Source organism: Heloderma suspectum, chromosome 4 (genome assembly GCF_057233095.1).
Source record: "Heloderma suspectum isolate Gila_16-S chromosome 4, 16-S_ref, whole genome shotgun sequence".
In the NCBI taxonomy this organism is placed as follows: Eukaryota; Metazoa; Chordata; class Lepidosauria; order Squamata; family Helodermatidae; genus Heloderma; species Heloderma suspectum.
The window spans coordinates 188,984,573-189,009,178 of NC_139461.1; the positions used below are offsets into that span (position 1 = coordinate 188,984,573).

General features: G+C 41.7%; 1 protein-coding gene across 3 annotated transcripts in view; it reads right to left on the minus strand.

Annotated features, from left to right (window-relative positions):
- Positions 1–21,867: 21,867 nt before the first annotated feature.
- NTNG1 (netrin G1) overlaps positions 21,868–24,606 on the minus strand; it is a 334,691-nt gene continuing 331,952 nt past the window's right edge. For 2 of the 3 annotated variants that reach the window (XM_084851615.1, XM_084851617.1), the window contains one exon: positions 21,868–23,183. In XM_084851615.1, coding sequence (XP_084707741.1) covers positions 22,948–23,183 — 236 coding nt within the window. In that variant the 3' untranslated portion in view covers positions 21,868–22,947. The remainder of the gene's footprint in view (positions 23,184–24,606) is intronic. The other variant, XM_084851616.1, reaches the window with a different exon arrangement.

Sequence of the window (24,606 nt, forward strand, 5' to 3'; positions counted from 1 at the left end):
CTCCCACTGGATTGAAATGGTGCCCGCTACGTCGTCCTTTGTTTTTAAATTAAGACATTTGTCCCACAGCACTCTAGCTGTGGGAACATTTTGAAAGAAGATAATTTCTATGTTGCAATAGTATGATGCACAATGAATAGCGCAAGTGCGGCAGATGAAATGCTATCAGGAAGAGAAGACTTCTGGGGTTATTATTGTCCCTTTCCCACATGGAAATATTCTTTTCCCCCTCTGACTCAAAGCCCATTGAAACAAATGGGGAATTGTTCAGCCATTGCTACTGCTGAATTTTCACCTGAATGGGGTGTGTGGAGTATAGCTTTAAAAAGCTCTGAGACAACAAGAGAGGATGAACTGGTTACCTGAGCTGGCTCTACTGGTTGAAGATTTGGGGGTACTGTTAAAGGGCAGCAAATTGTTAATTATCTTATTGATAATTTACTGCTCTATGTTAACATGGGAGCAATCTACGTTACAACTTTAAACTGGTTTCAACTCTGTTGTTAGCGATTACGGCTACCAAATACAGGAATTCTGGGAACTGTAGCTCTAGGAACAGGGGCCGCTTGGGCAGGGGACAGGGGTCTCTAGCAAAGAATTCTCAGTACCCTCATGAAACTGCAGGATCCCTTTAGATAAATCGGTTTGAAACCAGTTTAAAGTTGTAATGTAGATTGCCCCCTAGGCTATCCTTGGAGCATTTGGAAACTACAGCTAGTGCAAAATGTGGCAGCTGGAATTTTGTCAGGAATGCACTTTGCAGATCACATTACATCAGTTTGGATCACCTTTACTGGTTTCCAGTTTGTTCCCATCCACAATGTAATGTGCTGGTTTTGACCTACAAAGCCCTAAACCAGGGATGGGGAATCTCCAGTTGTGTTCCCATCCACAAGCTTCTTTTGCTGTTATCTCCTAGCAGTGATGGTTATAAGAAGGTACTTACTTACTTATTACATTTCTATACCACCCAATCGCCGAAGTTCTCTGGGTGGTTCACAAAAATTAAAACCACAAAGCTCAGAATAAAAACAGTATAAAAATATAAATACCATTTAAAAACCCTGCAAAGAATCAAGCTGTGCCTTTTCAAGACACAAAATCTGTTGCACAGAACGAAGGTGTGCATTTTGCAGGCATGGGAATCTTTGCATGGGGGTTTAGTCCTGAGTACACTTGCTTAGAGTTGAGCTGTGTTTTGTAAGCTTGCTGGAAAAATGTTCAAATTCATAAGAATTATATTTGGCCGGGTCAACTTTGCTTTCTTTGCATTTGGTCCCTCCCTGTGTCCTTAGTCCCATCCACTTCTGGAATGCACCCCCTGAAGCTCTTCCCAAATTGGAATTCGGTTCCCAGGCTCATAAAGGTTTGACATCCCTTCTCTAAATGGTTTGGGGCCGGGATATCTGAAGAACCACCTCTTTCCACATGAACCTGCCTGTAATTTATGAGCATAATCATAGGCCTAGTTATATGTCCTACTGCCTAGGAGGCTAGGTTTTCAGTAGCAGCGCTCCATCTGTGGCACTCTCTCCCAAAGGGTTTGAGACTGGCTCCTTCTTTATTTTGCTTTAGACGGCAGTAAAAACTGTTATGTTTCATTCCTTCATTCTTTCCTTCATTCAATGTATTTATCATTACATATATATTCTGCCTTTTTTCCTGTTGCAAGGAACCCAAGGTGGCTTACATAGTTCTCGTCCTCCCCATTTTATCCTCTCAACAACCCTGTGAGTTGTTAGAGTCAGTGAGAGTCAGTGACTGGCCCAAAGTCACCCAGTAAGTTTCATGGCTGAGTGAGGACTAGAACCCAGATCTCTGGAGTCCCAGCCTAACACTCTAACCACTACGCAGCGTTGGCTCATTAATTCTGTGTAATGTTCTATTCTGCTCTTCAATTTTAATTTTAATGCCGTTCTGGTATGGTATTGGTTTTGTTCCTGTATTACATATTCCGTGGGTGCCTGGTAAGTGGAGGATGCAATTTATAAATATAACAAACAGATACATTTTACCACCAACTTGTTTTTTTCTGCCTTGGGCACCAAAATGTCTGCCTTCTGCTCCACAAGTCATAGGAAGCTGCCTTTTACTGGTCCATCTAGCTCAATTCTGTCTGCACTGATTAACAGCAGCTCTTCAGGCTTTCAAACAGGGGACTTCCCCAGACCTATTTGGGAAATTTATGAGCTATGGTCTTTCTCCCAACCTACTTTTCCATCTGTAGGTAGCAAACAGGACTTTAGTTCTGCCTTAGAACAGGTGGGACGGGGGGGGGGGGGACGGGACCAGTAGAGCAAATGAGCAGAAAGAATAGCAGCTATTCTCAGTACACTCTCAGTGCTGCAGAGCTTATAAAGACACAGATTCCATCTCTGGATGACAACCTGAGGGCCAAAACAGATATTAAGAGCCACATCTTTCCCCCCCATTTTTATTCTAGAGTAGGCACAGGGCCCCAAAGATTGGGACCCTTGTGTGAGATCCAGATTTTAAGATCCAGATTGGATCTCCTGCATCTATTCTAGAGTAAAAAAAAAAGGTGGGGTGGGGAGAACATGACGATGTAGCTGGTAGACACAGATTTAAAGTAATGTCTGCTTTGGCCCTGAGAATCCTTACTGCAGAGAACTTGCTATTAACAGATTGAAGCCATTTTTGGTGTGAGCACTGCTTTGCACTATGCATATTTAGAACACCTGTTTCTGACAGGATGCTTAAAGTGCCGTTGAATATCAGCTGTGAGGTGTATTAAGCATGTCATGGGTAGGGCTGCCCAGGTTTCACTTCTCTCGTCAAAAGCTTTGCAGGTTGCAGCTGCCGTGACATCTCCTGCAAACTGCTCTATGAGCCCCTCCTTTGGGGTTACAGGATGCAATCTAGAGATTCCTCCTTTACCTTTAAACCTGCTGCTGGAGATGAGGCAGCTGTGATTTCTACCGACTATTTTTTCCTCCTGCTGCTGCTTTCATCTGCCCACCTCCCCTGCCTGCTGTGCAGTACATCTGGAGTCCAGCTTGCTACAGCAAAGAGGTGGGTGAAAGGATGGGAAGAAGCATTGGCTTTTGCATTTCCAGTTCAGAGGTAAACGAGAAATCGTCAGATTACAGTCCGGCGAGCTTTCCGTTTGCCCCACCTCCTTTCCTTCCTGCAGAAGGAATTCTGGCTCTATTCTCTTTCCCTTCCAACTGCACTCCACTCCCGAGACGGCGGCCATGGGATAAGGGAACCACGGAGCTAAGGGATAAGAAAAGGCGTCACTTGCTCTTTCACTCCTGGGAGCTTTTTAAAAAAATAAGATTAAGGTCTAAGAATTCTAGGTGCTAGAAATAAGTGCTTCTGCTAGCGAATGACAATATTCCTAACTTTTGGCATAAGTCCCCTATGATGCTTCCATCTGTGCAAACATCTGATTTTAAACAGCAACAGTGAACAAGAGCTGACAGACCACTGACAAATAGTTCTGGCTTCTGACTCCTGTGCGAGTCCCAGGATGTAGCCCAAGGCCTCTTCAATGTCTTCTCCTGTATGAACACCACCAGAGGCTTTGGCAAAGTTCTTCCCTTTATGCACCTCAGCTATTCACTCCCTTTTCTTTGTCTTCTTGACTAATGGATAGAAATATGCAGCTGAGGTGCAGGGAAGGATGGGGTTGGGGGAATATCAAAGCTCCTTGTTTGCGTTCACACAGGGAGGGGAAGGGTTTAAAGAACCCTGGCTTACATGGGCAGATATATGTATATGGCTGGGGTACCTGGTGAGGGTGTTTGTGCCTCATGGCTGTGTTGAGGGAGTGCAGGTTTGAAGCCCCGGGGTGGCGGTGGTGTTCCTTAAAGTTATTTGAAGCGAGAGGTGAAGCAGGTGAACAAGGCTTTTGTGTTTTAATAGTGGTTCAGATGCAGGAATATTGGCAAGGGCAGCTGGTCAGGCAGGGGTGAGAAAAGTTACATCGCCTGATTTTTCTTTTCTTCTCTAGCAGCTACGAACAGTCAGGGAGCCCTCTCCTTATATGTCCTTATATATTATCCTTTGTAGCAATAGAATGTCAAGGCAATTATTAATCATGGAAACAGCTCAACAGTTTAAAATTGTTGTCGTTGTCGTCATCTGCCCCCTTCGGTGGTGTATGAATAATAAATAACCATAGCCGTGCATTCAGTATTGTATACAAGGTCTCCCATTCTACACTGAAAGCAGCATGTTCGGTTATGAACTCCAAAAATTACTCAGAGGTGTGGTGCACAAATCTGCCGACTGAATGAGCTAGAGGGAATAGAGGGGAGGGGGGCGGAGAACCCTCCAGACAGCTGAGATTTTTCGGAAAAAGAATAAAAACCTGCTGAGTTACCACTAAGTACTTAACTAAATTGCTACAGAAAAGTTAATAGTCTGAGAAGAAGGGCACATTAGAGATAGGTAAAAAGGTCTTTAAAGTGCAGTTATATGCATGGCAATTCACTCTATACTGGCTTTAGGGTAATCTGCACCGTACTTAGACATGTTGATTTATGAACTAATTACCTCTGCACAACAAAAATACTTCTCAAATCAGTTTCTCCTAACCAGCCCCCAAACCACCTAAACAACTGGAAAATGGGTTTTACATGTTGGAAGATAAAATTCAATATATATTTATGAGGCCATTCAAAATGTAGAGTCCTTCAAGAGCAAGTTTTTAGGAAGCAGAAATATCCATGTATCAAAACCCAAAGGTGTCAGAATCATAGGCTTCTGAGAGTGAATTTATTCTCAAGGTGCTACAGATTTTATACATTAATTTAGAGGTTTAATACAGCAGAAATTATACAGGCATTAATAAATTTAACAAAAATGGGGATAAGGTGTCAAGTACTTTATAACTGTCTAGTTTCCTTGAAAAATAACACAGAAATATTGCTGCATTTTTTTTTTTAGTTCTATGGCATTCATTCAGAAATGGGTAAACTAAAAATTGCATTAGACTCAGAAATAATACAAAGCCAGAAAGATCTGCGTAAGCCAATGTGCAAATATTAATTCCAGTATACCTGGTTTATTTTTATATTTGTGTTTCAGCCCTGGAAGCAGAATTTTACTGCTATTATCAAGCAAATCCATAAGCAGTGGGTAGAGGAACCATTCTAGTGTGGGTTAGATATATAATATGTGAAGATACTTAATCAGTAAGCAGTCTTTGGCCACCAATAGCCCCCAAAAGCAGTGGATTTAGTTGTTGGCACCACTATGTTCACGAATTATCCACATAAATCTATGACTGCACAGTGACAGGACACGCACAGCCTGTTGCCCCCATACCTACTGGTGGTCTGGTGAACACTGAGGAAAATTACCCTGACTGGGTTCATATCTGCTAAAATCACACCCACATAGCATTCCAGTGCTTGCATCTGGAAGTAACATCTGAGCTGATAGACCATGCAGCTTTTTGGCAGTGATCCATATTCTCCTAGCATTCAGAGAGTGGGGACTACCAGATGGAGGAAGAGGAGGAGAAGGATCTGAGGTAATGTGCAACCACCTCTGTTCCATTGTGACACTGAGAGTATACAACCCATGACATAACACAGCCTGGCCTCTGCAAGGATTCCCTTGATCTCTGGTCCCTATTATTGATGTACAATGCTGGCTCATGTGTCAAACACATGGATTTTGTCTAAGTGCATGAACAATAGGCAGCACAGCCAGCTGACTAGAGGGGTGACATTGGTGTTATACAGTGGAAAAAGGAAAGGTGGCATTATGTGTAATTAGTAGAATACCAGAAATTGTGTGTGTCAGAGGAAGAGAGAGAGAGAGAGAGATCTTGCCTGGTTATTTCTCCTACCAGAGCCTGACTGGGAGAAAATTGAGTTAAAAACTGCTGGTGGGAGGGGGAAGCATTTGCAGCACAGAATTAGGAGGCATGGGAAGGGTTTAGCACATTCAAGTTACAAACAAAACCTGAAGTTGAGTACCCTGTATTTGTCTCATAACATGTAATTCCATTTCTAGGGCAAAAATCAAGCATGGGTGACAAGTTCTGAACTCCTGTCCAGGGTAGGGTACTGAAATGATCTGTTATCCATATGGCATCTTGTAAAAATCAGGAGTGTAAAATAAAGATTCCACTTTTACTCTTGGCGTGTGCATGGATTAAGAAATGTAATGACAATAGAAGCTTAGTAACGTATACATGTAACCAGGGTAGTCATATGATATATCGACATTTTCCTTATTTTTCTTTTGATTTGACTCTCTTCTCTTTGTAAGTCCATGGGGAGGAGGGAAGTATAATGGTATTACTTTGCAAACTTGAAGGGGGCAAATTATTTTGATAAGTGCTCAATTTATTTCTAAAAGATTTGCATTAATGTCTCTATAAAGGCATTATTGTCCTCCAGATGTATCCCAGTGCCTTGCGTTAATTAACTTTGCATCCCAAACAGCAGCAATGAATCACCTTTATGAAAATCATTCCTCTTTTGGGATTATTTAGGATTTCCTTTATTTGACTTTCACAGTTTGTTAGATGCCACAGACATTTTTGCCTGTAGTCTTCAAACAAGTTACTCTAGAGTAGGCCTAATCCATGAAAATTGCTCTGATGGAAATCATTAGAGGCTTGCAACCGTAGTATCGCTAATGAATAAACATTTCTGGTTACGCCTACTTGTTAATTGGATGGATAATATTTCATACAGTAATTAATTTGAAGATAGTTGGTTGAACGAAACTTCTGGCTGGCTCTGATTGCTGTACAAGTGTGTGCCAAGAGTTAGATCAACTTCCACCAACCTACTCCTTCCAGATATTTTGGGCTATAATTCCAAGCATTCCTACCATGGGCTATGCTGGCTGGGGCTGATAGGAGTTTAAGTTCAAAACATCTGGAGGGCACCTGGTTGGGGAAGGCTGAAACAGATGCATCTGTGCTATGAGCATAACTGAAAATAAAGACTGCTTTCACACTCTGGTGAAAATTCATGTGGATCCCTTCCTATGAGCTGGTGCATAGACACTCAGCTGTCCCAACACTAGCGCCCCAATCCAACAGGAGAAAACAAGCATGTTAACAGTGCTGCATGTATGTTTCCCCAAGCTGCCAAGACCAATCCAGGAACTGGACCCATCCACACAGGGTTTCTGTTAGACTTTCTGCAATAGTGCAAATCATATATTCTAGCGGAAGGATTGAACTGACAGTCAAAATCTAAATGACAAGTTCTTTGCATCATTAAAAAAAATATTAAAAATGGCACATGCTACTTTTCTGTACTTAATTTGCTGACATTTTATGACCTTATAGAAGAATTTTAATATTTTGCACTATAGGGACAGCTCTTTCGAATAACCCTTATGAAATGAAGGCTACTTTTAATGCATAAATCCTGTCATGTGTGGGAATCTTAGGGATTATGTAGATACAAATGGAATTTGCACATTCATTTTCATAAATAATCCTCCCAGTAGAATTCTTAGTTCTTTTAATGAAAGAACAGTAAAAATCACATCTGAGGAAAATTTTATGACAAGGAGAACGAAATGGACATATTTTTTACTTTTGAGATCTCCCTAATTTTCCTCAGCATTTTCTGAATATTACCATAATTACATATTATGAAATAATAGCCTATTTCAGTAGCAATTATTGGAAGTTAATAAAATTATCACTTCATCTAAAATGTTGCCACTCTTTAATTTGATATCCAGGTCATCCTCCCCTCCCCCAGATAACAGGGCAAAGCAAAGATGAAATTAAAACATTAATTATAAACTAACCTATTCATTTAATGTCAGAGAAATGTAGAAATACTGTAGCCTTTGCTTATTGAAATATCTTTTTTTTAAGGCTGCCCAGAAGCATCATTATGTGAAACTGGAATTATAATAAGCAGAAGAATATTGGGGAACTTTATCTTTGTAAATGTTTAAACACTAGGATATCTCACCAATGAGACTTCATCTGAAAAAACCTTGAGTACCACTGAGTGCTATGAGGGAAAGGCTAGGCAGAGACAATATGGAAGAAAGGAAAAGCAAGCAAAGGGTTAGGGGGAAAAAACGCCAGCAAAGTCCTCCTTGCTCAAATCAACCTGGGAGTGTTTATTGTAGTAGAGCAGGGGTGGGCAACATATTGCCCTCCAGATGTTTTGGCCTACAGCTCCCATGATCCTTCACCATTGGCTATGCCAGCTAAGGCTGATGGGAGTTGTAGGCCAAAACATCTAGAGAGACCGAGAGAGTCACAAATTGACCACCCCTGGAGTAGAGTTTTGCCACCTGACCTGATCAGGCCTATTGCTACACTGTAGTTTCTTCCTTTAGCCAGGGCTCACCACCTGATATTGGTCAGGATTTAGGTTCAGGAGGCACTGCAAGCTTGAGTCCTGAATCACCAACAGAGAGGACAATTTTGGGTCCTGGCTGCAAGAGATGGCAGTGTCTTTATATGCCAAGCCTTGTGCTAGATGTTATGCTACTCTAGGATGCCATTTCAGGAAAGTACTTAAGCAAAATGCTTAACCCTATTCCTGTGAGCCAATGATTTTGACTTGTTGACTCATGCCATCATAAGAAATAGCAGAATAGCCTCATACAGGCAGACCATTTTAAAAGTAAATCTTGCTGTTATCTGTTCCCTACATGGGAACCAGTCCTTATGCCTTCAAACAGAAGCCTGCCAGACTTTGATGGTCAGATGGCCTGCCACACTTCTAAGTATATGCTTATTATTCACAGGAAGATGGCTGTGGTTCTGAAGTTGGGTTGTTGGTTCTGAAGTTTAGTAGAAGCAACATTCACTACCTCCACAGTACCAAACAAGCAATTCCCATGTGATGTTGCATGACAAGATCAAGGCATTACCATCATCTTACAGATAGAAGTCTGTAAAACTGCTTTATTCCCAAGGCTGCAGTATTTTTTTTGCCATCTGAAATACTTCAAATTCCATTAAACTTGAAACGTAGGTTGAACCCCCACCCCCAATAACATGTAAACAGTGATTCTTTGTGAAAGCATTTCAGACTCAAAATTCTACCTGTGGTAAGATAGGGAGCATGCCACAGAGAACGTGTTCCATAGGCATCTTATAAGTATAAACAACAAAATAAATAAATGCATTGGGTAAAAGTGCTGTTTTCCTTGTTCCATTCATTGCAGGTACAAATGCGTGAATGTGATAATGTGTTAGGTGGGTCTACCATACAGAGTCAAATAAATATGGGTTTTCCCTGGTTCATTTGTTGCTATATATCTTCCAGGGGGCAGGTTGGGGAAGAAAATATGTAACTCCTGGACCTGCTCCCAAAGCCAGGCCCCAGCTGAATCCTGGGCAAAGTATTGTCTGAATAGGCCTTGAATTTCAAATCAGAACTAAATTCACAGTTGATAGCTGAAGAAAATTTTAAATGGAACTGAAATAACTACTTTGCCTAAACCACACCCATTCTTTGTTTCTGTTTTGGGCTACAAAAGCGCCAAAATAGGTTAGTCTAAACCCAGTCATTACATAGATGGGAAATATTTAAAGAAATTATTAATGATGCAGGAACTTACAACATGAGGAAATTTACCATTACAGTTAAGGATTCCAACCTAGTATATGCTTGATAAAATACACTGTATAACTGCTTTACAAAGATGAATGAAAACAATATGTACATTGCAAGTAAGTTATAATTGTGTAGTATCTTGAATTTTATGCCAATTTTTGACTGACCTGTAATAGGAGTTAGATCATATCTGAACTAGCTCCTTATTTCAATGCCATTTAATAGCTACAGATTTTGGAAAGCAATTTATATTGCTGCATATAAGAACATAAGAAGAGCTGTGCTGGATCAGACCAAGTTCCATCTAGTCCGGCATTCTATTCCCACAGTGGCCAACCACAAGCAGGACATGAGTGCAACAGCACCCTCCTACCCATGTCCCCCAGTAACTGGTGTACATAGGCATACTGCCTCTGATTCTGGAGGTAGCATATAGCCCTCAGGACTAGGAGCCATTGATAGCCTTCTCCTCCAGGAATATGTCCAATCCCCTTTTTAAGCCTTCCAAATTTGGGGTCATCACTACATCTTGTGGTAGTGAATTCCATAGTCTAACTATGGCTGTGTGAAGAACTTCCTTTTATCTGTCCTGAAGCTCCCACCAATCAGCTTCCTGGGATGATCCTGGGTTCTAGTATTATGACAGAGGGAGAAAAATGTCTCCCTATCCACATTCTCCACACTGTGCATAATTTTGGACAACTCTATCATGTCTTTTCTTACTTGCCTCTTTTCTAAGCTAAACACTCCCAGATGTTGTAACCTTTCCTTGTAGGGGGTTGTTCCAACCCCTTGATCATTTTAGTTGTCCTTTTTCCAACTCTACAATATTCTTTTTTATGTGTGGTGACCAGAACTGTACACAGTACTTTAACTGTGGTTGCACCATAAATTTGTAGAAGGGCAGTTTTATTTTCAATTCCTTTTCTAATTATACCTAACATAGAATTGGCCTTTTTCACAGCGGCCTCACACTGGGACAACATTTTCATCAAGCTGTCCACCACAGCCCCAATATCTCATTCTTGGTCAGTCACCACTAGCTCAGATCCCATCACTTATACTTGAAGTTGGGATTTTTTGCCCCAATATGCATTACTTTACACTTGCTTACATTGAACTGCATCTGCCATTCTGATGCCCATTCTCACAGTTTGGAGAGATCGTTTGGGAGCACTTCGCAGTCCCTTTTTGTTTTAACCACCCTAAATAATTTGGTGTCATCAGGAAACTTGGCCAACTCACTCCTCACTCCAGATCATTTGTGAAGAAATTGAAAAGCATTGGTCCCAATACAGATCCCTGTGGGACTTCACTGTTTACATCCCTCTATTGAGATAATTTACCATTTATTCCTACTGTCTGTTCTTTGTTCCTTAACCAGTTACTGATCCATAAGAGGATCTCTCCTTTTATTCCATGACTGCAAAGTTTGCTCAAGAGTCTTTAGTGAGGGACTTTATCAAAGGCCTTTTGAAATTTGAAGTAAACAATGTCTACCTTGTCTACATGTTTATTTAGACTCTTGAGGAATTCTAAAAGGTTAGTGAGACAAGACTTACATTTGTGGAAGCCATGTTGATTCTTTTTCAGCAGGGCTTGTCTTTCTAAATGCCTATTAGTTTTATCTTTAATAATACTTTTAACCAATGTATAGTGTACTATATGTATAGTGTAATATATATAATTCACAAGGGCTTACTACAAAACATTGTTTATACTGGACAAATGTATGTAAGAATTGGCCAATGATGATGTTGTCTAAAACTACTCTTTTGGCAGGCAAAATACCATTGCAGCAACACATCTACTATAAGATAAAAAACACTTTGTGTTTGTATAGGAACAACCTACTGAGCTATGAATATACTAGTGCTTTTCATTCTTTAATATTCTGAAAGTTTGAATATGCAGTGTACACATATAGGATATGCAATGGATCTTGTTGCAGGCTTTGTGATAGGAAACATGAGGCAGCATCCTATACTGCCGCTACACCTCTGCTGCTTCTGTTGCACTAGAGTAACAGACCACTAGTGCAACAGGAACTAGCATTTCCTGAGCAAAGCATGGAAATGAGCGGAAATGCTCATTTCCAGAATAAGCAGGTCAGCAGAGCTCCCTTCCATGAGCTCTGCTGACCTGCCCCATTCCAGAAACTAGCGTTTCCACTCATTTCATATTATTTCAGGAACCGCTAGTTCCTGTAATGCTAGTGATCCATTCTTCTAGCACAGAGGCACTAATAGGATACTGCCCATGTTCTATTGACTTCAACAGGGTATTACAAGCATGTTGAGTGGCTAAGGTGGAAGCTGCTTAGAAAATATTGTTGCTGGTGTAAGAATGTTGTTCCCCTGTTTAGGTTAGTACTATACTAAGCTCCAGTCTACTTTTTATACTTGGAGAAGTGCTATTGAAAGGAAAACTCTCCCAAAAGATTAGGCATGAATTGGACCTGGGCTTCTTCTTTTTTTTGCACCATTTCAGTGTTTGCCCAATTGGGGGCACGGGGAGAGATTTTGGGTACACACCAAAATAAAGGCTGTATTTTGGTGTGGGTGAAATAGTTTGCACCATTTTGGGGGTGAGGGAGTGCTTACCACTGAAGCAGCCATAGTTCCCCCCCTTTTCTTCTAGAAGGAGGGTGTGTGTGTGCGTGTGTGTGTGTTTGGTGGTGGTGGTGGTGGTGGTGAGGGAATGATACAGATACGTTGTCCCCAGATTTTGAACACTCTGCCTAAGTTAAATTGCTTCTGGCTCCCAAGCCAGACAGTCTGAGAGAATGATTAAATAAAACCAACTTGAGGAGAAGAGGACAGAATGTGCTCCCAGAATTTAAACCACCAGAGTAAATTGCCTTCTCAAAGCGCAAATGGGGGCTAAGTGCACAGCTGCTCTTTTGGGAGTTGCTTGTGGCTATGGTGGTAATCTTATGACAGATGATGAATGGAAAGAAAGAGACCTCTTTTCCCATTTGGCCTGAAACAAAGCCACATCCCTAATACCATTGCATGCACAGACAGAACCATATTGGTCAGGATTCAAAGAGCTACTTTAAGCTGGGCCTAGTGGGAATTTTGCCATACAGGACAAGCTGCTTTTGAAATTCACTTCCGTTTGAAAGGCAGTTTGCCATTAGCTATGGGAGGCTGTTAGAGGAACGCAAGCTCAGATCCCCCTTGGGTGCATGGCACTAGCTGAAAACTTCTTTGTATCTTGGCCTAAGTAAAAAGCCTTATATTGTGCCTAATGATGCCTTCATGAAGTAAACATCCAGTCAAAATGGTTAAGATATGAAATTCATTGTAATTTGCCATTGGCTGGCAAATTCCTCTATAATCAAGCATGCACAATCCACCTCCTGAGCATTTCTGCAAAGCTTTGAGTGTATAACAATGGTTGAAGTGCATCTTTTCTGATAATTACACAGCCTGCGTTTTTTGGTCTGTGCTAATACATTTTTAGGCAGCTTAAATTCCACATTTTAATATTAGAAATCCACTTTAATTATAAGTAATCCTTGGTGCCGAGTGTCAGTCAGCTGTATTTGCATTTACACTCCGCTGTGAAGCTGCAATATAATTTTCTGTTTATTATCATGAGCTCACTTCTGGTGTAAATCCACAATTTCATGTAGCTTGGGCCTGGCAGTCAGCCAAAGCTTTAATTTATCTTCGCCTTATCTTATTCCTGTACATCCAAAGAGCCTGGTGGTGCGAATAACAAACAGTCCATCAGCTGCGCTGTTGTGGAGGGCACAACAAATATCACCCATTTGCTGCTATTGTCATCCTTATATCGGGTTTCTGAGAAACAAAACTGATAAGACAGGCTTCTCCCCTGGTGATTGTTCCTACAGAGTATTTGCCAACCAAATTATTATTCTCTTGGGATGGGGGCAAGTCTATCAAAGAAGATTCAAAGACTACAGAGTCCCTGATTCAGAGACTACAGAGCCTGGAGAGAACAAAATAAACAGTTTCCCTTGGGCTTTCTGTCTGTGCTGATTAATTGTTTTCCATGCGAGGCTATTATATTGGTAAAATATTTGCATTATGTGTGAGAGAATATCTATTCATAAGCAAATCCACCCTGAGTTGCCCCCTTTTGATTCTTCCTTGTCTTTGAAACATTGCTGTGGTTGGTATTTTTGCCTTCCCTTTTTTGCTCTGTCTCTCACTGTCACGCACAGTAATTGGGCTAATAAAAGGCAGGAACAAGAATTTATTACACCTTGGGCAATACTTTAAAACAAACTTTATTTGCTGGAGCAGCACTTTCTCTCTATGTGGTGCTGTATATTTTGACACTTCCCTTGAATACAAAATCTGGCTTTATTAAAAGTTAAATCATGCAGCTTTGTTTCTTGTGCATGTGCTAGGGGCACTTAACTTAGGTACACTTGCTTAGGTAAAGTAAGATTTGGGATGTACGTATATTAATCTTATATTTCAGTGAAACTTCAGATTATGGGCTGTGATAGCAGGGTTGACAGCTACTTCACTACTGTTTATCTCTAGATGTTTTACAATTAAGGGAGCAATTCTATGCATGTTTACACAGAAAAAGATCCTACAACTCCCAGCATGACTGGCCGGGGGATGCTGGGAGTTGTAGTACCTTCTTCTGTCTAAACATGCATAGGATTGTGCCCTAAGTTGGAAAAATATCCCTCTGCTATACCTTGAAAATCATCAGAATAATTTTTGGAATGCATTGAGAAAATGAGATTTAGGCTTAACTGTTGCTTCTTGAAAATTTTTTATTTTTCAAATGCATTCAGATTGCCTTATTATGAAGGTTCTCAAACTTTGTTCTAGTAAAGCTCCTTACCTTGACAAACTGCTATTTAGGCATCCCTTAAGTGTAATATTGTGCAAATTATATAGAAAAAAATCCCAGCATATTTGTGAGGCAAATATGTCTTTAAAAGTTATTTCTCAGTAGGTGGACCATTTTACTCCTTCACCTAATATGTCCAGATGATGGTCAGTACTGCTGGAAGGGACATGGTCAGATTGGTACATATTTCCAACTTTGGTGGGGATATCCAGGTGTGCAGGAGTTCTGGGTGTGAATGTTCACTGCCAGGATTTTCTCCACACTAGACTGCAGTTAAACTCCCAAAGCTATCCTATTTCTTCATTTTCAAGTTAACAACCCTGGATTCCTACATAAGGACCTTCTTAAGCAATTGTATACAGCAGTCACCTCAAGCAACCTCATCAACAGTGGTAGACTGATAAAATATGGGAAACCACGATTATATACAGACTTAGTGAGTGAGCAAGGAATTCCAGTTTTCAGAAAAATGGCATAGCACCATGGTTTCCATTTAACCCTATGTGGAGGCCCTTCAAGCTTCTGATCGCATTCCAGCCAAATAGAGATACATATATTTTTTCTGACTTTGATACAGCTATATAACATACACATCCATATTCTTTCAGTAGTTAATGAGTGAGATTGTTTTACTACTCTGTCTCATAAAGAACATCGGAAGAAATCAGACCATTTGTCCGTCTAGCCCACTACTGTCAACACTCAGCCAAATTAGTTCCTTGGTAAACCTTGGAACCCCATCGATCACTGCCTTGCTGTGGCGAAGGGGCTTGCGTAACTCAGTGAAGCCATGAGCTATGCCGTGCAGGGCCACCCAAGACGGACAGGTCATGGCGGAGAGTTCTGACAAAATGTGGTCCACTGGAGAAGGAAATGGCAACCCACTCCAGTATTCCTGCCAAGAAAACCCCATGGAACGTATCACAAGGCTAAAAGAGATGACGCCGGAAGATGAGCCCCTCAGGTCGGAAGGTGTCCAATATACCACTGGGGAAGAGCAGAGGGTATTTCCAAGTAGCGCCAGAAAGAGTGAAGCGGCTGGGCCAAACCCGAAAGGACACTCAGCTGTGGATGTGTCTGGTGGTGAAAAGAAAATCCGATGCTGTAAAGAACAATATTGTTTATTTATTTATTTATTTCATTTCTATACCGCCCAATAGGAACCTGGAATGGAAGATCAATGAATCAAGGTAAGCTGCAGGTGGTCAAACCTGAGATGGCAAAGTTGAACATCGACATCTTGGGAATCAGAGAACTAAAATGGACAAGCATGGGCGAATTTAATTTAGGTTACCATTATATCTACTACTGTGAGCAAGAATCCCTTAGAAGAAATGGAGTAGCACTCATAGTCAATAAAAGGGTGGGAAAAGCAGTACTGGGGTACAAACTCAAAAACGATAGAATGATCTCAGTACGAATCCAAGGCAAACCATTCAACATCACAGTAATTCAAGTCTATGCCCCAACCACTGAGGCCGAAGAAGCTGAGGTTGATCAGTTCTATGAAGACCTACAACACCTTCTAGAACTAACACCAAAAAAAGATGTCCTTTTCATCATAGGGGATTGGAATGCCAAAGTAGGAAGTCAAGAAATCACTGGGATAACAGGCAGGCATGGCCTTGGTGTACAAAATGAAGCAGGCTAATAGAGTTTTGCCAAGAGAACATGCTGATCATAGCAAACACTCTTTTCCAGCAGCACAAGAGGCTGCTCTACACATGTCCACTCTACACATGGACATCACCAGATGGTCAATATCGAAATCAGATTGATTATGTCCTTTGCAGCCAAAGATGGAGAAGCTCTATACAGTCATTAAAAACAAGACCTGGAGCTGACTGTGGCTCAGATCATGAGCTTCTTGTTGCAAAATTTCGGCTTAAAATGAAGAACGTCGGGAAAACCACTAACCCATTCAGGTATGACCTCAATCATATCCCTTATGAATATACAGTGGAGTGAGGAATAGATTTCTGGGATTAGACCTGATAGACAGAGTGCCTGAGAAACTATGGACGGAGGTCCGTAACATTGTTCAGGAGGCAGCAACGAAATCCATCCCAAAGAAAAAGAAATGCAAGAAAGCCAAGTGGCTGTCTGATGAGGCTTTACAAGTAGTTGAGGAAAGAAGGGAAGCAAAAAGCAAGGGAGAAAGGGGAAGATATATCCACCTGAATGCAGAGTTCCAGAGAGCAGCAAGGAGAGACAAGAATGCCTTCTTAAATGAACAATGCAAAGAAATCAAGGAAAACAATAGAATGGGAAAGACTAGAGATCTTTTCAAGAAAATCGGAGATATCAAGGGAACGTTTTGTGCAAAGACGGGCATGATAAAGGACAAAGAAGACAGGGACCTAACAGAAGCAGATGAGATTAAGAAGAGGTGGAAAGAATACACAGGACTATACAGGAAAGATCTGAATGTCCCTGATAGCCATAATAGTGCGGTCACTGAACTTGAGCTGGACATCCTCGAGAGTGAAGTCAAGTGGGCCTTAGGAAGCACTACTAACAACAAAGCTAGCGGAGATGACAGTATTCCAGCTGAGCTATTTAAAATCCTAAAAGACGATGCTGTTAAAGTGCTGCACTCAATATGCCAACAAAATTGGAACACTCAACAGTGGCCACAAGACTTGAAAAGATCAGTTTACGTTCCCAATTTCTAAGAAGGGTAATGCCAAAGAGTGTTCAAACTACCGTACAATTGCGCTCATTTCACATGCCAGCAAGGTTATGCTCAAAATCCTAAAAGCTAGGCTTCAGCAGTATGTGAACCGAGAACTACCGGAAGTACAAGCTGGGTTTCACAGAGGCACAGGAACTGGAGATCAAATCACCAACATTTGCTAGATCATGGAGAAAGCAAGAAAATTCCAGAAAAACATCTATTTCTGCTTCATTGACTACACTAAAGCCTTTGATTGTGTGGATCACAACAAACTGTGGCAAATTCTTAAAGAGATGGGAGTACCAGACCACCTTACCTGTCTTCTGAGAAACCTGTACGAGGGTCAAGAAGCGACAGTAAGAACCAGACATGGAACAACCGATTGGTTCAAAATTGGGAAAGGAGTACGACAAGGCTGCATATTGTCGCACTGCTTATTTAACTCATGCAGAGGACATCATGGGAAACGCCGGGTTAGATGAATCACAGGTCGGAATTAAGATTTCCCGGAGAATTATCAACAACCTCAGATACGCAGACGATACCACCCTAATGGCAGAAAGCGAAGAGGATCTAAAGAGCCTCTTGTTGAGGGTGAAAGTGGAGAGTGCCAAAGCTGGTTTGAAACTCAACATTAAAAAAAAACTAAGATCATGGCACCTGGCCCCATCACTTCCTGGCATATAGAAGGGGAAGAAATGGAAGCAGTGACAGATTTTATTTTCTTGGGCTCCAAGATCACCACAGACGGTGACTGTAGCCATGAAATTAAAAGACGCTTGCTCCTTGGGAGGAAAGCTATGGCAAACCAAGACAGCATAGTAAGAAGCAGAGACATCACCTTGCCGACAAAGTCTGTATCATCAAAGCTATGGTTTTCCCAGTAGTAACGTATGGCTGTGAGAGCTGGACTATAAGGAAGGCTGAGCGCCGAAGAATTGATGCTTTCGAACTGTGGTGCTGGAGAAGACTCTTATAAGTCCCCTGGCCTGCAAGGAGGTCAAATCAGTCAGTCCTAAAGGAAATCAACCCTGAGTGCTCATTGGAAAGACAGATACTGAAGCTGAAGCTCAAATATTTTGGCCACCTAATGCGAAGAGAAAACTCCCTGGAAAAGACCCTGATGCTGGGAAAGATTGAAGGCAAAAGGAGAAGGGGACGGCAGAGGATGAGATGGCTAGATAGCATCACCGATGCAATGAGTATGAACTTGAGCACACTCTGGGAGAGAGAGGAGGACAGGAAGGCTATGGTCCATGGGGTCACGAAGAGTCGGACACGACTTAATGACTGAACAACAACAAAACCTTGGAGTTGAGGTCAAGTGGGATGTCAGCTGGACTGCAAGTGGAGAAAGGATTGTGCTGAATCCAACTGAACATAGGTTAGAGCTCATTATCAAGCTTACTCTGTGGTGGTGAGGGTAACAGCAAATGAGTTTTTTTCCACCTCCATTGCATCTCCACAGTGTTGCCTGGTAGAGCTGTTCTGGGTGATGAAGGGGTTATTCCCTGACCCTGAGCTGGAATTAGTCACACCTTTGATGTCTTGCTGTGATAAATTTGCAAGACACTTTGAAGTTAAAATTGCACAGATCCGGCATGACTTGCACTCCACTATTGGTGCAGTTCTATTAATGGAGGTATCCAGCGCACCATCTGGTCCAGCTGTATTTGATGAGTGTAGTTGTTGAGGCACAAGGATGCAGACAAGGTGCTTGGATGAGTTCGACTGACCACTTGTATGTGTGACCCTTGCCCATCTTGTCTTGTTACATCTAATAAGGAGGGGTTGCCAGTTGGGTCCAGAATGTTGTAAATTCCTCCTTGAGATAGGAGGTGGTACTTTGAAAGAGGCAGCAATCAGGCCAGTCCTGAAGAAACCTAACCTAGACTCAGAAGTGGAGGACAACTATAAGCTTGTTGCTAACATCCCCTTCTTGGGTAAGGTGCTTGAGCGCATGGTTGCCAGTCAACTCAGCTATTCTTGGATGAAGCTGATTTTCTAAATCCATTCCAGCCTGGCTTTAGAGGTAGAAACTGCCTGGTTTTGGGATAGAAACTGCCTTGGTCATGCTGTGGGATGACTTTTATTGAGAGAGAGAGAGAGAGAGAGAGAGAGAGACAGGCGGAGTGAGACCCTGTTGGTTCTCTTGGACCCTTCAGCACGTTTCAGTGTTATCAACCATGGTATCCTTCTGCATCGGCTCTCTGAGTTCGGAGCAATGGGCACTATTTTACAGTAGTTCCATTCATACTTGGTTGGACATTTCTAGAAGGTGGTGTTGGGGGATTGCTGCTTTGTTTCATGGGAATTATGTCATGGGTTCATCAGGGCTCAATGCCTACATGAAACCTTGGGGGAGATTATCCAGGGATGTGGGCATTATCCAGGGATGTGTCATCAGTATGCAAATGGCACCCAGTTTTACCTCTCCTTTTCATCTAACCTAGGTGAGGCAGTGGATGTCCTGAATCAGTGCCTAAGCACGCTAATAGACTGAATGAAGGCCAGTAAACTGAAGCTTAATCCACACAAGATGGAGGTACTGTTAGCAGGTGGTTTGTTAGCCAAGTTGAGTTCAACCTGTCCTGGAGGGGGTTGTAGTTCCCCTGAAAGATCAGGTGCACAGCTTGGAGGATGCTCTTGGATCCATTGTTGTCACTTGAGGCACAGGTGGCCTCATTGGCAGGAAAATTCAGGGAGAAAGCAAGATGGACAAATTCGCCTATCCCTGCTCAGAAGACACCTTTGCCACAGACACATAAACCACTTTATATTTTCTTTTCCACATCAGAAGATACTGATCATGATTCATCCCTTACTGCACACAGAAAGCAGATTGTGCGGGGGGTCTCATAGAAGGTAGTATAACCGTCATACACTGGACTTGTGCTGTACAGACTGCTACTGCTGCTGTGCTGGCCATGATACAATGTGCCTGGAAAACTGAGGTCCTCTTGTATCTCACTTACATTCATATATTCCATGAACTAACTCTGTAAAACAAAGGCAAAATATTCTTCTGGTAGCATTTATTCAGATCCGAACCTCTAATCACCCTTCTCCAACTGTATGCCCTCCAGCTGTGTTGGACTGCAAATCCCATCCTCCCATGCTGGCTGTGGACAGTGGGGGTTGTAGGCAAACACATCTAAAGTGTGCCAGTCTTATAAGGCTGCCTTCGAGGCAAACAGGTCACAAGAAAAGAGAAAAGCAATGCCAGGGTACTTTGAAGTGCTTACTATAGAAGGGATGATAGGGAAGTCCTTGTCTGCTGATATCCAGCACTGACAATCAACACAATCACTGTACACATTGTTAATTATGGATGCCACCTGGATCTATTTTAGCTAAGTGTTTAGTAAAACAAATTCGCCCCCGCCAAGTTCTCCTTAAAATAACCTTTGGAGAATTTTGACAGTGAATATTATCTCGATGTGGAAATATCTGACAAACATTTGATATTTAGCATCAGCGCTTCAAATCCAAACATTTTGCAATAACAGTTGACATAATTGATATCTGACAGCTGGCATGCAGTACCAGTCAGTATCGGACATGTTTCACTCAGTATTTGACAATATTGAAGAGCTGGGATCCAGTAGAAGTCAGCATTTGACAGTTTCTGACACATAGCAATGAACAGTTGATCCCACATCAACCTGTATGTCTACTGAAGTCATCTACAGAGGTTCTCCTGTGAGTGCCATCTGAAGCAACTGCAGAAAGTGCCTTCTTGGTTGTGGCCCCCTGCCTCTGGAAATCTCTTCCTCAGAGGCTTTCTCAGTCTCTTCATTGTTACCTGTTCAGCACCCGGTGAAGACTATTCTATTCTATTGGCCTTTTCAGTCTTTTAAACATTTTTAAATGCTGCCTGAAGTTGCTGATTTATTACTTGATTTATTAATTGTTCATGTTTCTATTGTTGTTCATGCTTTGTCAACATCAACATCTCTGTTGAAGGTGTGGTATACAATTAAATAGGAACAGTTGACGGTATCTGACAACTGACAAAGCAGCAATCAGTTGCTCATATGTGACATCATACAGGATTTAAGTAAATTTTATATTCACTTCATTGATTTAACCAATCCAACAAACAGCCAAATGTTGCATTTTAATGTCAGATTTTGACTCTTAAGTTCAACTGTTGAATTTTGAGGTAAAGCTTCAACATCAAAATCTGAATTGCGAATTTGCCAAATTTTGTTCCAGCCCTATAAATGTTGGGTTGCATGAAATTAATTCCTTCTACCAATGGAATGGCTTGATTAGTGGAACTGGGAGGGGCCCTCAAAAATCTGCTCAAAAATTGCTCTGCAGGGTTGGGGGATGGGGGCGGGGTTGGGACAGTGTGGGGGTGGGGGGAGGAAAAAGAGATAGTGCTGTTGCATAATTGGATGTCCACTAGGATCACATTGGATTTCACCCATATGTACTAGTGTGAATAAATTAGAGAAGTAGAAATTACAATGAATATTTTGACAGTGAAATCTTACTCATGTCTGCTCAGAAATATGGCCCATTGTGTTAATAGTGGGCAAAGGATTGCAGCTTAACTTGAACTGATGGAGAGGAGTTGAATCAACTTTGTCCACTCTCTGCTGTTCCAGACCATACCTACCATGTTCTTGTCACTAATTATTATTTGTGTATCCTAAGGAGATCTTCCTTCCACTTTGAGAGACTCCAGTAGTTTAACATGAAGATTTACATACATTTTGCTGTGTCTGCACATTCTGATTTGAATTTCGGTTTCATCCATCTGGTAAAATATTGTGAAGAAATTGCAATACTAATCCCTCAAATAGTTTACGCAGGAATTTTTATTCTCTTAAATCTTCCAGTGTTAAAGCAACAAGAAAACATTTAGAATGTCCTTTGGTGGAATCTTATTACACTTGCTATAATATGTAAACTGATATTCTTTGATGCCAGCACGTTGCCCATACAGAGAAATCTCTGCACAATTAAATGAAAAGAAAAATAAGAAGAAGAAAAAAGGAAGAACTAAAAACAAACTCCCCCCCCCCTTTAGCTGATTAGGATTAAAGTACATTAATCAATTGTCTGTTAACACAAATTGGCAATAATACAAAAAATCTACGTCTTACGTTAGTCAAGAAAAATAACTTCATTTGAATACAAAAGGATAAATACACTCTCTTTTTTTTGTCCTATAGCCACTCTTGTACAATAGGTGAGCACTGCATTGACTTGATGCAGTACTTCGAAGATATACAAGGGTATGACTGGCTTAAGATTTATTGAGGGGGGTTGGTACACAGGTGCATTACTAACATCAGACAAAGAAATCGTTCAACCAACAAGGGTTACAGAGCAACGTTCACTAAAGCACAGTTGGAAGGGGATTTGGGGGCTGAAGCAGGCCAATATGGCAGCTTTGAAACAGATTTCCTTATACCCACAATGCACTGACAGCAAAGAATGCCTCTATTTGGTTGGTCCACACACTGGGAGGAGGTACAGTTGCGCACCAGATTGAAGGAGCAAGATTTTGTGGTTTCTTTTTTTGTATTCCCATCCGAGGGCTGGTGGCTACCAAAGCCTTTTCGATCCTGTGTAAGCTTTTGCAGCTGGCATTGTGATTAGTAGTAATAGTACTGGCAGCTGCCCACTTACGCTTGAGTCAGAAAGTAACAGTCTTGACTCGCTGGGTTGTCCGCAATGGATAGATATGGCTTAGTTCGGTTGGGCCTTTTTTTGTCTATATGTGTGGAGATTTTTATGTTTCCCTCCCATTTATTTTTTTTTTAAAGACTTATTAGCATCTGCTTGCTGCTTCTGTTGCAATTTCTCTTTTTTTCCTTTCCTGTGGCACATTCCTCTTAAAGCAGTCTGAAGTCAATGCCTCCAAAGCTGCATAGCCTAGAATACGAAAAACCCACTTAATCCTAATGGAGCAACCAGTGGTAATAGAAGTGTCAGACATTGCAGTGATACTGTTCCTTGTCCGGAACCTTCACTGCAAGCTTCTGGATACATTTCACAACTCCGCTTTTCACACAATACACCCGTGTAGGATGGCTGGCACACACAGCGCATGTTGTTGTGGCACGTTCCTCCGTTCTGGCAAATCTGAAGTTCATTGTCACATACGTTTGCTGCAAGATGGAGTGGGAAGGAAAGAGAAAAGCATAATCAATGTAAATGAATTGGTTCAGGAAAGCAATGAGGAAAATCAAGGCACTGATTCTTTTGTTTAAAGGTACTTCAATAGTCAATACCTTTACTTGTGGTGACTTTACTAACACCTATGAAGTAAGTGTACTGAAGACTACAGCAAGAGAGTGGGCCATAGCCCTCCATGATGTCATTCTCCCCATAGAAAGTGATAGCTTTCTATAGGTAGACTGGCTTAGAGCTGAATATGTTTTCCCATTCCCCTAGAAATTAGAACAATCAGATGAATGCTTGGCTGCCTAGCCAGCTGTTATGGACACTGAATGTGCCGATTTTCAGTTGTGGGAATCACCCATGTTAGAGCTGCTAATTGAAGAGTTCAATTACCTTCCCATGTTCTGGTCATCAGGATTATGTCCCCAAACTCTTGTGACAACACTGAAATATAATGCCCACAAGACCCCTTATGACCCATATGAAGGGGCTTCCAAGAACATGCTTTGCTAGCCTCACCCCCCGATACCTTTGGCCACACATCACAGCTGATGCACCATCAGCACCAATCTGAAGGGGGCCTGCTCATGTACAGAGCCCATGGGTGGGGCTCCCTGGTCAATTACTACCCGTCTACGGTGTGGGGCTAACCAGGTGTGTTCCCAGTAGTTCCTTAATGTGTTTGGTACCTAACACCTGAACAGGGCCTAGGCACCTTAATATTCTCTTTTGTATGGTAGAAAAGGTCCTGGAAAAATGAAGCTCCTTTTTTTCCTGGATTCTCCTGAGCATTGGGAAACCAGACACGTTGCCCATGCAGCCCATGATGGTCCTACAATTATCTGTGTTAGCTGTGTGTTCAAATGGAAAATCAGTTTAGATGGAGGCATTTTGCACTTGTGTATTGTGGAGATCAGGTATGTTGAAACATCTGATCCCGTAGCCAAGCTACACATTCACACAAATCACATTATACTTTCCCCGGGATTGTACCACTTTAGGCAGCAGGTGGTGAATCACACATTTGAGCTTTTCCTTATGTCAAACACAGTCAAAAGTCCTCTGCTTATGGGAAACTACTGTGTTAGGGAGGAGAATATTAGCCTAAACCTAAACCTGACATGCTAGTTTTCCACATGCAGGAAACTGTTATTGCCCCACCTACAGTCTGAAGTGCTACAGTCTTGGGAGAGCTGTATTACCTGATTTTTTTTGACTTCGTAGCCACAGCCTTAAGAGCTGTGTAGATGTGCCCTTTGGATTAGATTGCCAGAGAGAACTCTGCCAATCTAACTCTAAAATGATCATGTGGCATAATCCTGATGAGGTAAACAAGGAGATATATTCATGGGTTGAGGTGACTGACACTTGAACAATACAAATATTTATGTGAATAAAGGAGAACCCTGC